At 39.1% G+C, this 15889-nt stretch overlaps 1 protein-coding gene and 1 non-coding gene across 3 annotated transcripts; both read right to left on the minus strand.

Moving 5' to 3' along the window:
• Window positions 1-1185: 1185 nt before the first annotated feature.
• On the minus strand, window positions 1186-1258 carry TRNAR-UCU. Its single transcript has one exon. It is a non-coding gene; the product is annotated as a tRNA-Arg (tRNA).
• Window positions 1259-2706: 1448 nt separating this feature from the next.
• LOC122671637 (pyruvate kinase 1, cytosolic) lies at window positions 2707-14967 on the minus strand. Of its 2 annotated transcripts, XM_043868972.1 has the most exons (16): window positions 14801-14962; window positions 14482-14578; window positions 14171-14268; window positions 13741-13896; window positions 11820-11897; window positions 11387-11518; window positions 9066-9146; window positions 8756-8827; window positions 8489-8578; window positions 7290-7434; window positions 7044-7132; window positions 6265-6360; window positions 5984-6051; window positions 5712-5811; window positions 3882-3941; window positions 2707-3102 (listed from the first exon to the last, which is right to left on the minus strand). In XM_043868972.1, the coding sequence occupies exons 1-16, from the start codon at window positions 14867-14869 to the stop codon at window positions 2950-2952; spliced, it is 1584 nt and encodes a 527-aa protein (XP_043724907.1). In that variant the 5' UTR covers window positions 14870-14962; the 3' UTR covers window positions 2707-2949. The 2 variants fall into 2 exon arrangements, with proteins under 2 accessions (XP_043724907.1, XP_043724908.1); XM_043868973.1 differs by lacking the exons at window positions 2707-3102; window positions 3882-3941; window positions 5712-5811; window positions 5984-6051 and adding an exon at window positions 6154-6188 and having other exon boundaries at window positions 6219-6360; window positions 14801-14967.
• Between the last annotated feature and the right edge of the window lie 922 nt (window positions 14968-15889).

A 15889-nucleotide genomic window follows, 5' to 3' on the forward strand; every position in this document is an offset into this window, starting at 1 on the left:
TAAAATATCCAATAAAATTTAAAGTTAACACGAAGCTCTCAGATTTACTAAAGAAGAGCTTAGAAATTCTAGATGATTTAGCATAGTCATGAGCTAATTGTGCATGTCACCTGCTAACTTTAGTAATTACAACTCAAATAAGATTACTAAGCAAATGTTTTATATCAGAGGGCAAAACAAAAACATGAATCTGGTACTTGAAGGTGCCTAGGCCAGTTTTGAACGTTTTACGCTTACTTGTTTAGAAGCATAGTGAAGAAACAAAATAGTAAAAAGAAAATTTCATTCACTAGTAGAGAAGGAAGAAATATTTTTCCACGGCAAATGTGACCATATGATTGGATTTTAGGTTCATCGTTAACTTCGACTCTATTGTGCACGGTCACAAGCACCCCTCTTGGGGTTCAATGAAAGGGTTTAGATGTCTATGGTGAGGAAATTCTTCCTTCATTGCAAAACTTGGTACTTTAAAATATGCGAGAGCGTTCTTCGTGGGGGAGCGTAGGGATCACGCATGTGTGGCACAGCCAATGACAGCACGCTGGCATTTTGGGGGTAGAATTTTTGCCTTTCATGGGGGCAAGGTAGTCATTTTGCCCCCCATTGTGTCTAGGCGTGGCCGCCTCCTGCTCCATCCAAACCTAATCCAGCCCAACATTTTCCCATAAAATATATAGAGACTTCTTTTTTTTATTTTGTTTTTTTTTTTTTTTTTTTTTTTGGTAAATAGCCAATCTATTCAAAATAGTGAGATAGATACATTCCCATCAACAAAGACATGGATCGGATAAAGGTCAAGTTGTCTCCTTGCTAAGGACAAGGCCCTTTTGGCAAGAGCATTAGCAAGAGCATTACTAGCTCTTGAAGATACATAATATCTTTAACAATGGGTCGAATTACTACATGAGGGAAAGATAAAAAATTAAAAAAAAACAACTCTCTTTTGAGCTCTAATAATGTTGGTTGTATACTTCTATTAAGAAAGTTAATAGACATTTTAATCTTCGTAGATCATAATTTTGCGACAATGGCTAGGAGCAGTCGTAGGAAGGAATTCTTTTTGTACAATGTTATTAATATGCCTTGTTAGAAATGTTTCATGGGTCCTCTTGAAAAATACTTAAGAATGTTTTTAAGCTATTGTACGAGGAAATAAAAGAAAATTATATTTAGCAAAAACCAAAACACGCCCGGTGGGACTCGAACCCACAATCGCCTGATTAGAAGTCAGACGCCTTATCCATTAGGCCACGGGCGCTGGTTTGATATTAAACCCTTACCATAACATATCTAAACATGATCTATAATCTGTAGTTACACTCGCATAAATTCACAACTGCTTCACTCACACGATGTGATGGTCGAGTAACGGCTAAAAAGGGAAAAATTATCCTCTCAAGTTCTCTGCCAGGTACAATTCCCTAGTGTCTCTAATAACAAGGGGTGGACCCTGGACCCCACCCAAGCAGTGTGTTCGGGAAGGAGGTAAGGTAGTCATTTCCGCTGCCTGTGAGAGGAGCGGGCAGGGACTTGAGAGAATAAAGTTCCCGGCTAAAAGAGCTTAATTTGTTGGAATTTTTATCCGCTGTTGTAACTGGAGCGCTGCTGTGCGCATCATGCGGGGCAGCAGCGGCCATGTGTACACAGCGGACCCCACTGTGCGCACATGGCCGCTGCTGCGCTGCACAATGCGCACAACAGCACTCCAGTTACAACAACGGATAAAGGTCCAATTTGTTGGGCTTGAGCCTTGAAAATCTTAATTTACAAAACAAGAAAAATAGTAAAACAGAACACAGCCAGAGTGTGTGAGAAATCTATCACTTTTTTCGCAAGAATTGTAATTTTGGATACATCAAGTCTGAGCTGCTTTTGATATCTCCAGGATTCAAAGATGTATCAGATTGTTTTGATCTTCCTTTCACAGTTTTACATTTTTAAACCACCGAGAAATTCCCATACTCATTAAGTCCACTGATCAAATGGTCAAATATCCACACATGCTACTAACCGTCTCCCCAAGTCTTTTCCCGGCATAAATCCTAGGTTGTCTTGAGGGCCATGACCCTTTGCCTTCCTTCCTTCCTTCCAAGCTTTTAAGTGTTGGGGTTCAACGCAAAAGGCAGAAAAGTGTTGGGGTTCAACGCAAAAAGCAGAAAAAAAATCTCTCACATTGTATACGAATGGGGATATGATCAGTGGTGTTAATAGATACTTTGGTACCCTCTCCTTAATAACTAACTTTTGACGATGAATTCCACCCAAGTTCCTAACAAGTGGTATCAGAGCAAGGTTGTGATAGGACCAAACCTGAGGGAAAACCTGGTCGAGATACTCCTATGTTAGTAGCTAACTTTTGAGCATGAGTTCTACCCAAGTTCCTACCATTAGGTTGCGACTTAGTTTAACCTTCTACTTGGACTAGAGAAGGATATTTCAAACCTAGAACAACATAGGGGATGATAATGATCCTAGAGTCCAACAATGGCATCACAACACCATTGGTGAAGAGATTCTCTCCTCACTATTTGTGAGGAAAATGTAGTACAGGGGCTAGATAGGTTTTTGGATTTGAGGCCCCAAGTAGTTTGTATTGGGGAGCCTCAATCTGAAGTTTGTACAATTGAGTTCAAAGAGCACTGTAACTGCAAATCACTTAAAAGACATGAAAGCAGAAACAAAATCAATCAGTGCAAGAAAATCAATATTTGAAGACGCAGATTGATTCAATCAAGTAATCAAAGTATAGCGACCAAAGCTTTAAATTATGGTTGAATACTCACTACCTCGGTGTACACCCTTAATACATGTCACCTACAATCTCATATTTTGGCACCGGCAACTTGGTAAGCCCACAACAAAGGTCTACCGACCTCGGACAAAATGTAGAAACAAAGGGCAAAAAAACATAAGACAAGACGTGTAAAATTAGGGAGATGGAAACAGGTTTCAATCTTCAAGCTCAATAATCTTCACCACAGATGCATCCCCAACTTTCTGGCAAACAACAACACGATCATGTGGCTTTACGACACCAGATGCTTTGCCATAATCAAGAGCAACCTTCAGGACCGACTCATTTGTGGAGCTTGTCGACTCCGCCTGAAGAGTCAAATTCATGAAAACCAAATCTCAAGAAATTCTTAAAGGTCAGCATTTGGTTGACAAAGAGATACAAATTACAGTGGATTGAAACCCTGAAAACTCCATGATACATGTTCCCATTTCCCAACTAATGAAATGAAGGGGCAAAAAAAGTATGGAAGTATAGCATTAACAAAATTACAAAACTTCAACTGGTAGACCTAAAGGGTATTGTACATTTCTTTATCAGTGCATTAAGGACTAAAGAGCATTTTGGCAACTAAACACCTTTTTCTGTAAATAGTTGTCGTTGTTTAGCACATGCACATTACCCAATTACTATAACTGCAAGGTCTAGATGATGGGTTAAACCCTTTCATATCTCCATGCAGGAGAATTATCATCAGAAAAACAATTTTTCATAGACTCTAAACATATTTTTATGTGGGGGATCAGAGATAATTGGGGGAGAAAATGAGGAACATAGACAATACATACTAGCAGGCAGATTTATATCACTTTTTTTTTTTTTTTTTGTTGATGAAAGTGTAATCACACAAACCACACACCAATCCCAAAAGGTTAACCGACTTTTAGGACTGTGGAACGGTGGATATACACAACACACACCACACTCACACACCCCTTTTTCTTTTTCTTTTTTGATGAAAGTGTAATCACACAAACCGCACCAATCCCTAGATTTATATCACTTAATCAGAATACATTAACCTAGATTTTGCTTTGCATCAAATAATGGACCAGAGAAAGTAAAATAAATAAAATAAAGGATTTACCGGATGTCGGGGATCTGCAAGCATGGGGAAAAGACCTCTGACTATAAGTGATTGCCTTGCCTGTCCATTTCATTATCAAAATTATTATTCTTTAGTTCAAATATCAACTGGAAATATTGAAATAAATAAAATAACAAATAAACAAATAGATAGAATGGAATAGGTATGCAGAGGATTGCATGTTTTGAATAAAACACGAGTTATTGGCTATTAATTACATTAGTCATTAGAGTACAGTGAGAATTAATAATAATACTCAAGAAAACCACAGGCTTTACAGCTTAAAAAGACCATGTTACTTGCATCAGGTGTCAACTATATGGAAGGTAGGCCTGCAAGGTCAAAGCCCACCACAACGGAGAAGACACAGATAGGGTGGCTAAACACAATTTAGCTACTTAAAGTGTGCTACTTCTTGTTATAGATGCATAGTATATATTGGCAAAGCATAGATTCTCACAATCTACTTCCACACCCCAAGAGAAAGAGAGGATTCCAGCTTGAGAACCGAACTCCCTCGAATTTGAAGGTTGAAAGGAATGCATGGTTGACCAGCCAATGAGAGCATGCTGTTCCTTGTCTGTGGTAAGCCTTTCCATCCACCGTCCAGGAGGTCCAAGGGGTCAAGGAATAGAGGAATATGAGCCCACTTCTCACATTTTCTGGTTTAGAGAATTTGGATTTTCAGTTATGAGTCCCTATCAAAGCACACATTTTGAAATTCAAGGGGCAACCAATACCATATTCAAGCATTAAGACGGTAACCATTGACCCAGTTGCCGAGTACTTACAACATAGCAGGATAAATCAACTCACATAAATTGCATAAGACTAAATTACCAAAAAAAAAATGGAAAGTGGGAAAAAGAGGGAACCCTTCTAATCAAGATTCAAAAAAAGGGGGAGGCTGATAAACCGACCCCTGAGAAAGGTTTCTCAGTGGTAACCCCTCCCCAGCAGCACTTTGAACTAATAAGCCTCATTCAAGCAATCAATATCTCTCCCTTAAAGATCAACCCCCTCCTTCAATTTGCGCAACTTGAGAGACAGAATTCAATGAGTAAGAGCTCGTCCCCACTTACCCCTGGCGCAGCAGCTACATGGGCCCCTTCCTTTCTGTTTGCCAGCGCTTTCCCAGGCCGAGCTGGAATTCTTTATTAAAAGGGGGGCAGGCAAAGCCCAAAGGCTGCTATCCCAATAGGCCAGCGGGCGGAACAAGGAGAGGGCCCAGGTAATCAGTCTCTCTGCTGCCCTTTTCCAATTTGAGTATGCTACTTTGTTTGAGAGTGACGGGGTTGGGACCAAATTAGCTAGCGTATATAGAGGAACTAGCCTGTGACAAAGACGAGCAGGTTACCCTTAACTGGTTGTCAGTTCCTCCGCATTTGGATGAAAGTATATACTTTCGATCTGACTGGTCCAATTACCATGATCTAGATATATGGTCGGGAAACATTTCAACTAGGTCCAAGAGCAAAGGAGTCAAGGTTAATCTGCTGGATTTATCTCATTCTTTTAGAAGTTCAGAATTGTCAAAATCCACGAAAATTGGAGAATTACGGATTAAGTAAATAGTAGAACCAAAGAAACCAATATGCAAATGTACAAGAAACTATAAGTGAGAGATAGAAAACATTCAGCATGCCCGTCCACTAATGGGTGATGGATCAGATTAGGAAATACAGCTAGACATGACATTCTGCTCCCAAAGCAAGTGAAAAGCACAAGTCCTCCATTAGATTAGGAATCTCAGTCATAAGCAACATTTTGCATCCCAAAAAGGTGAAAAATGCTATGGGCAACAAGAAATGAAGCAGCGCAGTGGAGTACCTCAAAAGCACCAGTAAAGCTCCACTTGAGTTGATTTGTTTTCAGTCGAGGAATAACAACTGATATAGCAGGCATTGTTGGCCTATATTTCGCAATCAATCTGCATGCATGGGAATTTTACATTAGGAATTCTCATCACAGAATATGCACATTGAGAACTATGTAATTCAGCTGACAGAAACATGCACATATGACAACCTGTCCCAAAGAGACACACAATAGGGATGCATGTTTTTTCAGTCTTTGCACACAAAGAAAAAAAAGAAAATTACCTTGCAGCCCTTCCAGATGAGGTGAAGCAAATAATTACAGAAGCCTTCACTTTAATTGCTGCACGAACCTGAATTAAAGCAGAAGATTGAGAACCGAATGTTATACATAATTCTGAAAAATAATAGTCATAATAAATATCCATGTACAAGAATTTGGACCAAAAAAAGGTGACTGAAGCAGTGGTCTAACTATTGATACTATAGAAGCAGTGGTCTAACTATTGATACTATATATTTGATAATATCAAACAATTAAAAGTAGAGGCCCCAAAAGAAAATACCGCAGAGGAAGCAATTGATTCCAAGTGGGTCATTGGTTCTCCAACGTATTTGACAGTCTTCTTGAAATACAAATCTTGATTGTAAACCTTCTCCGCCTGCAGATATAGCATTTAAGAAAATAGCCAAGGATGAGATTACAAAGAGATTAAACTAACCATCTCCATATATTGTGTCAACCTGTAGAGCTCATATGATAATTAGCTCCACAAAGATGTAAAATTAGTCTCAAGTTGGGCAGAGGCTTAGGCAGTAGAAGTCACACACATCCACCATCAAAATTGAATGTTGTCCACAAAGAAATATAGGAGTAGTTGAGCTACATGTATAGAAATATAACTATAAAAGAATCAGTTAAATACCCAACTCCAACCCCCTCCCAAAAAGAAAGGAAATTGACTCAATGGAAGGAATATATTCTGAATCAATTCAGTACCCAACCTTCCCCCCCCCCCCCCCCAAACACAAAAAAAGGAATTAACTCAATGAACAAATATATTCTTGTAGTTCTTTGCAGCTTTATATTGATGTTTAAAAGATACCATAGGAATTGTTGCATTAGACATGACCATCGATATCATCTACTCAACATGACCATTGATATCATCCACTCAACAGAGAAGGACAAAACTTAAAGACCCAGGACAATGTTCAGACAGTGAAAGTGACAAAAGTAACAGCATGAAATTAATGTCGAATTGGACTGCTTCTGCTCAACATGAATAAATGTAATTTCTTATCGAAATAATTTGTGTATTACAGAAAATAAGAAAGTGCTCACCTCAGCACAAATTTTACCAACAGTGGAAATGGTCTCAACAGGGTACAATCCTCTTAAAGTCTCTGCACCTAAAAGAATTGCATCACTCCCTGTATCCATCAAAAAATGAAAGGAAACAGATTAGGTCCATATTGCAGCATGCCGTCATATTGGAACTTCTAGAAACATGGAGAAATGGAATAAGAAAAAAAAATATTAAGGACCTCAACCAATTTTTATGCACAAGAAGTTGTCAAGGTAACATACCATCTAATACAGCATTGGCAACATCTGTTGCCTCTGCACGAGTAGGTCTCAGATTGTCAGTCATACTGTCCACAACACGAGTAACCACTGCAGGCTTTCCAGCCATGTTGCACTTGTAAACAGCAGCCTTTTGAAATAAAAACACCTGTAAAGTTCATTTAAGACAATAAATAGCATGGTATAATTAGTTTGGTGTGATGAAAATGGAGAATAGCAGCACACTAGCACCTAAATAGACAAGGTTGACTTAAATGAAAATATGCAACAGAAATTATCAGAACAAGACAGTACAAGAATAATCATTTTCAACAACATAGAAGCATTTGATTAACTAATGACTTTTCAGTGGTTCTTGTTTCACAAATCACCAGCTCAAACTTTGCTATCAGGCACAAGGTCATCTTTTAGGCCAACTGAGAAGCTGGTTTAGATTTGAGTAATAGGCATAGTTCTGTATGGTTAGCAGGTAATCAGAACTTTCATCTAAGATGACTCCCTATGATTTAATTATGAAGAATATTACAAATTACTAGACAGCATTAGAAGATGAGTAACCAAAAAGATGATAAACCTTATAACACTGTAACCGTTAATGCTTTAAGTCGGAATAAAAATAAAAAGGGTAAAAACTTCAGTTGATATTCCCACAAATTAACCTTGGCCAACCAAAAGCACCATCAGGCATGAACCTTGTCATCAACCCAATATCTCATGCATGAGTATCATCAGAGAGATTTCTCTTACAAAAAAAACCAATGATGAAATTTAAGTAGATAAATTTGTTACCATGGTGGTTTGGTAAGGATATTGTATGCATATAGCGTGTCCCCTGAAAGAGTGCTGTTTTAAGTTGTCTTATGTGGCATGTGCATAGTGTTACCCAAAAAAAACCAATTTTAAAGTGGACCCATGAGTGAACATATTTGTGTATCCACTGGTATGGCAGGAAGAAGGCATGAATGTGCTGTGTCTGGGTGAGAAGGATCCAACTTTAAGGCATCATGATAAAATGGCCATGGGCCTAGCCAGCCAAGCTTAGTGCTAATAAAAAAATAAAATCAAATGGCATTGTACATTTTTGTGTAGTTGTTCAGATGGTGCAGTTTGTGGAGAGATCTGTCTTTACATACAGCACAACCACAGAAGTTGTCATCCAAAACCTTTTCAATTGTTCATCCATCTAAGTCCAGAAACCTGACCTTCTCAGGAGGAAGATCTATGCCCAGATTCCCGCGAGAGAGAATAATGCCATCTGCTTCTTGTAGAATCTCATCAAAATGGGTTAGGCCCTGCAAGAAATCGGAAGAAAAGAACACTGGAAGTTTATATTCTCGAACAAGCAATTGTATGGAAGTGGGTTAATACCGAAAATCAGATGTTTCTTTGTTTTTTTTTAAGACAAAATTGATAACCAGATCAATATGACCAACTATTTCTCATGCAGACTAATCAGATTTGCATCTTACCTCTATGTTTTCAATCTTTGCAAAAATCTGTGTCTGATGAAGATCACCCGATTTGGAAAGCAACTCACGGGCCTGCATCAGAAAATCATACAAGTCTGATTACATATAATAACAAGTTTGGAAGAAAGACATTAGCTTCATTTAAACCCCTAAAAGTAAACAAATTATATACAATTAAGAATCACAACCATAAAAATCAAAATTGATCACAAATTATGAGAGAGAATTTGGAAGATAAAAACAACACGCTCAAAACAAGGATTATAAAGTGATAAAGAACAAGAGGGTAATCATCAAGAACAGCCCTTACATTGCGAACATCTTCTGCATGCCGGGTATATGACAAGGAGAGGAAATCTATATGGTTGCGAACACCCCATGTACTTATAACCTGAAACAATAATTGCAATATCATGATACGCAGTAGGAAGGAAATCTGACACAAATATATTCAACAATTTTCAGGTTATCTTTATACTAACAAGTTTCAATATTTAAAAGATGTCTCGTTGTGATTGTTAGGTTGTGGAATAATTTTCTAAATACCTGCTATTGTTGTGTGTTGACATACATTCTTGGAACCCTTACTTAACAGCTTGAGCTTTTGGGATAAGTGGTTGTAACATGGTATCAAAGCACGAAACTCATTATGCTAATTAAACATCTGTGCATAATCACCCAAAAGAGGGGCCACACATGCCACATGTATTTGCCACCCAAAAGAGGGACAACACGTGAGGGGGGATTGGGAATAATCCCACACATTGGCAACTCTGGGACTGATGGAGTATAGGGCTAGTCCAAACAGACCCTTATTTAATTCACATGGGTCAAGATATATTCAGCTCAAACCAGGGCCTATTCTGGCCATCGCTTTAGGCCTATGTGATGGTGTTATTAAGTTATTTAGGCCCACAGGTCCAGCCAGGTTCTGCCCAAGATAGCCATCGAACAACAGGTCCAGTGGAAGATATTTGTTAGATTTTATGGGGCCCAATGGATCTTTGTATGGAGAAGGGATTCCAGAACTTGCTTATGGCTGGAGTGGGGCCCTCGAGGTGGAGATATGGTGGATGTTTGATGGAGACTAGCTAGATTAGTTGCTATTTTCTTTACTCGTTATTTCTTTAGTTTCCTGTCTTTAGTTTCTATTTTTACAGTTACGATTTTGGTGTTATTCTCTATTGACAGCAAAAGGGTAGAGTTTCTATTTTGATAGGTTTCTATTCTTTCTACTTTCTAATTTGTAGAGAGGGGATATCTATTCCTAGTATAGGCCACGCATTTACTGGTATCTATTTCTGGTTTTCTCTCTTTGTAATTGCAATCTATTAATACAAAAAAGGGAGAGAACCCTCCGAACAATTTGAGGGGGGGGGGGGGGAAAGAAGCTTTGTGCTTGTGCTGAGTGAGTCAGTTGCTCTGTGAGAGAGTTATGGCGTGAGACCCCTCCCTTCCTATCTCGTTTTCTCGTTCCCCCTCCTCTATTCTGTTTTTATTCCTTGTTTCTATTTCCATTAACCCTGCAACCTGTGTTCTATTGTGAGTAACTGAGACCCCTTTTGGCACTGTTGACTGCTGTTACAACAAGTCAAGGCTGCTTATTGATTCTCTAAGGAAGCTGGTGATAGAAGGCTATATACACCCTGCGACACCCCTGGTTTTGGAGTTCTCTGTCAGAAATTTCAGACCATCTGCACTGGCTGCATCTGAAAGTTGCAATCATGTGCAAGAGCCATTATTCTTCATCTAGCCATCAGTTTTGGCCGAGTTTTCTAGGAGTTATTCCCACCAACAGGGGCGATCTTCGACTGGAAGGTCTGGTCCATCAAAGTTCTCAATTTCTAAGTCTGGTATAGTTTCTAATTCTGGGATTTGGTCCACCGCTGTGTCCTGCTGACTATACAGGCTGAATACAGTCTTACTTCTTTGTAGTTGATGGACACCTAGCATTGTACTTCATACCCTTAGAGTGTTGGTGTGCTAAGGTGTATATCAAATTATCAATGCTTGTAACCGAGTGATTGTCTTGCTAAAGTATTGCTGGAATCCCTGGTTAATTTACTGTTAGACAGCACATTGATTCTGACTGTAGGATAGGATATCAGCACCCTATTCCTACATCAGGGACCTTGGATGACTTCATATACCAGTTGGGACTCTCCACCAAATAGCTTAAGCTTTATAGTTGGACACCTCAATATGGTATCGGAGCCAAGAGGTCAGGTGTTTGATCCCTGGTAAAAGCGAGGGATTTGAGTTATGGGTTAAAATGCCCTGACGCTTCGTGCCACTTGGTGCCATGTGATGGTGTCACGTGCAAAGCACTGTGTGTGTGTGTGGGCCAGCATATGCGCGGGGGGTTGTTTGGTATTGATATACATTGTTGTAACCCTGAGCGGTTGTAACACCTCCCTCAGTTTCGGAATGTTTGCATGCAGAAAGAAGCAAGTTGAGGGATCCTCTGTCACAGAATAACAGTTGAATGTGGAAAAATGAACCATCTTCAAATTCCATGGTTATTAGATATTTGATCAATTTCAGCATTCAGGAAAAAAAAAGTTTAATTGAAAAGGCATTCTCTTAGCTCTGTAGCCAGAAAAGAACTGTTGCAAACAAACTATCACTTACTTCTTTATCCTTTTCGGTCAGGGTAGGCAGATCAATATGGATTTGAGAAACATGCAAAGTGAACAAGGAACCAGTGAGAGTAGCAGTGTTTTTTATCATACAGACTACATCTTCATCCTTCACCTCAGATACCTGCAATTGAAAAAGAAATACATAAGGAAATTGTAGAAGAAGTATGATGCCCCATGAAGTAAAAGATGAGACCTACTTGAACCATCACACTCTGCAGCCCAACTGTTTTTAAACTCAAAAAAGTGTAATTGTCAAGCAGGCTGTCAAGCTGATTGACTCTTATCCAAATTATTAAGAGGTGACTGAAATTTCTTAATCCTTCTTTCCCCTTGAATGAATAATCTTAAGAGACCAAGTCCATTCTATCATAATGCCATGCATTCAGAAATTTGATCCAACTCTGCAACAACAATTGTCGTACCTCCAGCCAAACAGAAGTAGTTTCACTTCCTGTGAACAGGTATTGACCAATAAAAATGGTATCTCCTTTCTTCACTGCCTGCAAACCACACAAATGCTTCAGGTTAGGCAGAAGATTGTACAGAGAAAAGCATGATAACAATAGCACAAAGTTAGAAATACAAAAATAATAGAGTGAAGCATATTTGAAAAGCTATCAATTTACAAGAGAAAGGAAGAAAGTAATAGTCCAACGAGGTAGAAAAAACAGGAAACTTCAGGAATCAACGTTTTGATGATTTATTTTTTGTAATTGTATTTAGAGTGGTAAAGCTAATTTTCATTGAAAAAAAGAGAATGGGCAACCCCCCCCCCCCCCCCTCCTATTCATTCAGGTATCTACACCCTCAAGCATCCTCTTGAGGCAAAATGCAAAGGTCTCTTTGGAGGTAGGTTCTCTAGAACATAGGGCCCAGCTAACACTGGGAGAGCTAGTCAGCACAAAAACTGACCTCCTTACCTCAAAGATGGAATCTCCTCAAACTGGACCCTAAGGCCCATGATGGCACCAATAACGCACCATGAAACCAATGGGGAGGGGAGAGCTCATATTCATCAATAACCACTTTGGAATCCTAGAAACCCCGACGTACCTGGAATCCCTCCTGCTGCCCGTCAAATTGCAAACTATCATGAATAAAAGTTGACACTCAAGGGCCATGTAACCAGTCACAAAAAAAAATGAACTCACACAAGTGATTCTGACCAATGCACCCATAGCCTGCCACCTGACTCATCAAAGAGCTATCAACGTTATTGGCCCCACCAAACCCTGGTGGGCAAGGGATCCATGTAACCCATGTAACAAAATGAAGAGTGAAGTCTGCTTGTATGCACATTGGCCGAACAGTTCTCTTCAATCCAGGGAATCAATAAAAGTTGTGGCTTGCCTGCCCGATCTAGAGACAATTTAAGATCAGAGCTTATGAAAAGCTCTGAAGCCAATGCACTTCTGAGCCCCATTTATCTCTGACTCCCTGTTATGTAAGATATCACAATGCTCAAGAAATTGCAATATCAAACTGAAATCTACAAAGGAGCATCTTTGTAAGCTCTGCATCTTCTCAATGATAATGAACCAATTGAAGAGGCTTTCTAGATGAAATCCACAAAAAAGCATCATTAGAAGCCTCAGATCTATTCAATGATAGGGAACCACTTTCCGCATTCAAAATCCCCTCCAAAGGTCTAACAGAAGTATTCTTATGAAAATACAAATCCTCAGCAAGAGATAACATTAATGAACATAAATTCAGAACAAGGTTCAGGAATTGAAAGAACTAGTACGGAAATTGAAGATTACTTGGTAGCGCATCATACTCAAACTGGTTCTCTTTGACTTTGCCGATGTTAAATAAAAAGTGGATAATGACTCATATGAAACAATTTTAAAAGTATACGAAGGCCTTCCTTATAAGCTTGTCGGAATGGTCGGGATGGCCCAAGTACCTGCCACGCGGCAGATCGGATGGGGCCCAAATTTTGTAGACAGGTGGACCTCAAGGTCCCCAGCCTATGCGTCAAGTTTTAGCCCCAAAAAAGGAAATTTGATTGAATTAGGTTCTAAAATTTGACATGTGGCTAATCCAAATAGGGTATTTGATTGAATTAGGTTCTAAAATTTGCCAGGTAGCTAAAATTAGTGAGCCACCCTGCTAATCTTATTAGATCAGCCCGTCTAAAGCAACTTTTGACTTAAATAAAAATTCACCAGAATAACAAGAAAACTATGAAAAGATGGATCACTGAGAGAACTCGGTGATCAACCTAATATTTTCCCATCCTTGATTCTCTTTAATAGTTTGTATATCCTGAACATTCCAATATTGATAATACACATTCTGATGCAAAAGAAGTAAACATAAAATAAAATCACTGCTAACCTTTGCCAATCCAGAAAAGTTGATTGGCAATAGCTCTGAAGTGGCTTCCTTATCCTGATCAGGTGTTAGAACAACATAAGCATCTTCCTGAAGCGAAATGGAATGTTCATCTTTATTTATAACCTGCAACTCTGGTCCCACTGTGTCCAGCATAACCTAAAAGAGGGGTGGAGGAATCAATTACAAGTTCAATTCTTTCTTCTTTTCTTTATCGCAATTATTACTATTCCTGTTTTAGTAGAACTAGAAATCACATAATAAGAAATCAAAGTTGTCAAACCCAAGTTTAAAAAACCGTGGCTTCAAGCCAAAAGTGTCTGAAGAATTCAAAAGAACCTAAGATAAATAGGTAACTAGCGGAAAGAAAAAGGGGGAAAAGATCCCTTTAAACGTTAATCGGATGACAATACAATTGGAAGAGAGAGCTTACAGCGCAGAGCTTCTTAGTACTTTTGACAGCCGTCTTCAAATTTTCTAGAGTCTCTTGGTGATAGTCGGTGCCTCCCCATGAAAAATCAAAACGTGCAACTGCCAACACGAAAAATACAAAGCATTAAAAAAAAATAACTCCACCTTCTCAGGCCTTAATTCGGTGAGACGAAAAACTCCGAAAACCATTTCAACCCAGGAGCAAAAAGTCATTTTTTTATTTTCCCAATTCCTATCAAAGAATAAAACGAAGAATACATTGGAGTTATCTAATAAACAGAATCACAATCAAAAGGATCGAACAGATCATACCTGACATCCCAGCCTTGAGACAACCAGAAATAACTTCAACGGATCTCGACTTCGGACCCAGTGTCCCGACGATTTTTGTCATTGCAGGAAAGAAATTCTGCAAAATCCATGACCACAAGTTCCACGTCAAGATCAGGTAAAAACTCATCAAACAACCAATCCTGTTCCATCTCCAGCACTACTTTTTAAGCTTAAAGTACTTCCGAAAAATAAACAAAAGCTCGAAATATCATCCACAAAAAATACAATTCTGAGAAAAGGAGTTTCATAGAAAGTCAATGTTGCAGAGGAAACACTAGAGAAGATAATAAGTACTTACAGACTTGGATGGCTCGAGGATGGAAGCCATCCTAATGGGCTCCTCAAGAAGCAAGTGCGTCGAATGCATCTTCGATCTCCCTACTGATCAATGAAGGAAGAAGAAGAAGGAGGTCGGAATTCGCTTTGATCGAAACGAGAAGCAAAGCACAGAAGACAGAGGGAGAGGTTCTCTATTTAAGAGTTCTTCTCAGGTATGCTTCGTTGTTAACGCGACCATGAGGGAAATATGATTGTGAGCATATACCGGAGAATCCCAACGTGCCTTGGCTGGGAAGACCTAGGAACTCAAAACTGTTGGATTGGAATCTTTCTAGAAGATTTAGTTAAGAATAAAGTCTAAACTTTAAGATTCCAATCTGGCAGTTCTTATACACCAGCCTACAGTCATTGTTTTTTTTGTCCATTAGACTAACTGGATCGGCACACACTTGTCGAGAGGTCAACATATCGGGTTTCAAATTCTGACCCGGGCCGGCTAAACCCGACCAACAATCACTCAATGCATGGTTCAATGTCTCAACCAAAATTTCTAGTTTCGACAGAGATATCTTGGTTTCCAAGTTTTCGAATAAAAGTATTTTGACAATATTTTTGATCGACAACAAGATATCAAGTTTTGACTAGTTTCAATAGTTTCGATTAGTTTTGATCAGTCCATGTCCAAGATATGTCGAGTTTTGCTCAAAAAATATCAAGTTTTGACCCGATTTGTATTGAAACCTAAAAATTCTCGATTATTGACAAATGGACACTGACCTTGAAACCGAGATTTAGAACTTTGATATTAAGATGTTGATGGTCAACCTTCAAGTTTTGAAGCACGCACACAGTTTGGGCAGAGGAATGTGGCATGTGGGCCAGATTGGGAGTAGAATCAAGTATGGGTTGGGCTCCAAGAACTTGGGTAGGCCAAACCCATGGCCACACCTAACCATCACGGGTCATGCCAAGCCAAACCTAACCATCAAGGGTTTTTGAGTTTGATCAACTCTGCTCCTAGATCTACTTCTACAGGTTAGGTTGTAGACCACGTGGAAAAACAGTGGGTCCCACTCCATATATAATGCTCGTGTCCACAGTTGGATTG

The sequence above is a fragment of the Telopea speciosissima genome, chromosome 8 (assembly GCF_018873765.1).
Source record: "Telopea speciosissima isolate NSW1024214 ecotype Mountain lineage chromosome 8, Tspe_v1, whole genome shotgun sequence".
Classification (NCBI taxonomy): domain Eukaryota; kingdom Viridiplantae; phylum Streptophyta; class Magnoliopsida; order Proteales; family Proteaceae; genus Telopea; species Telopea speciosissima.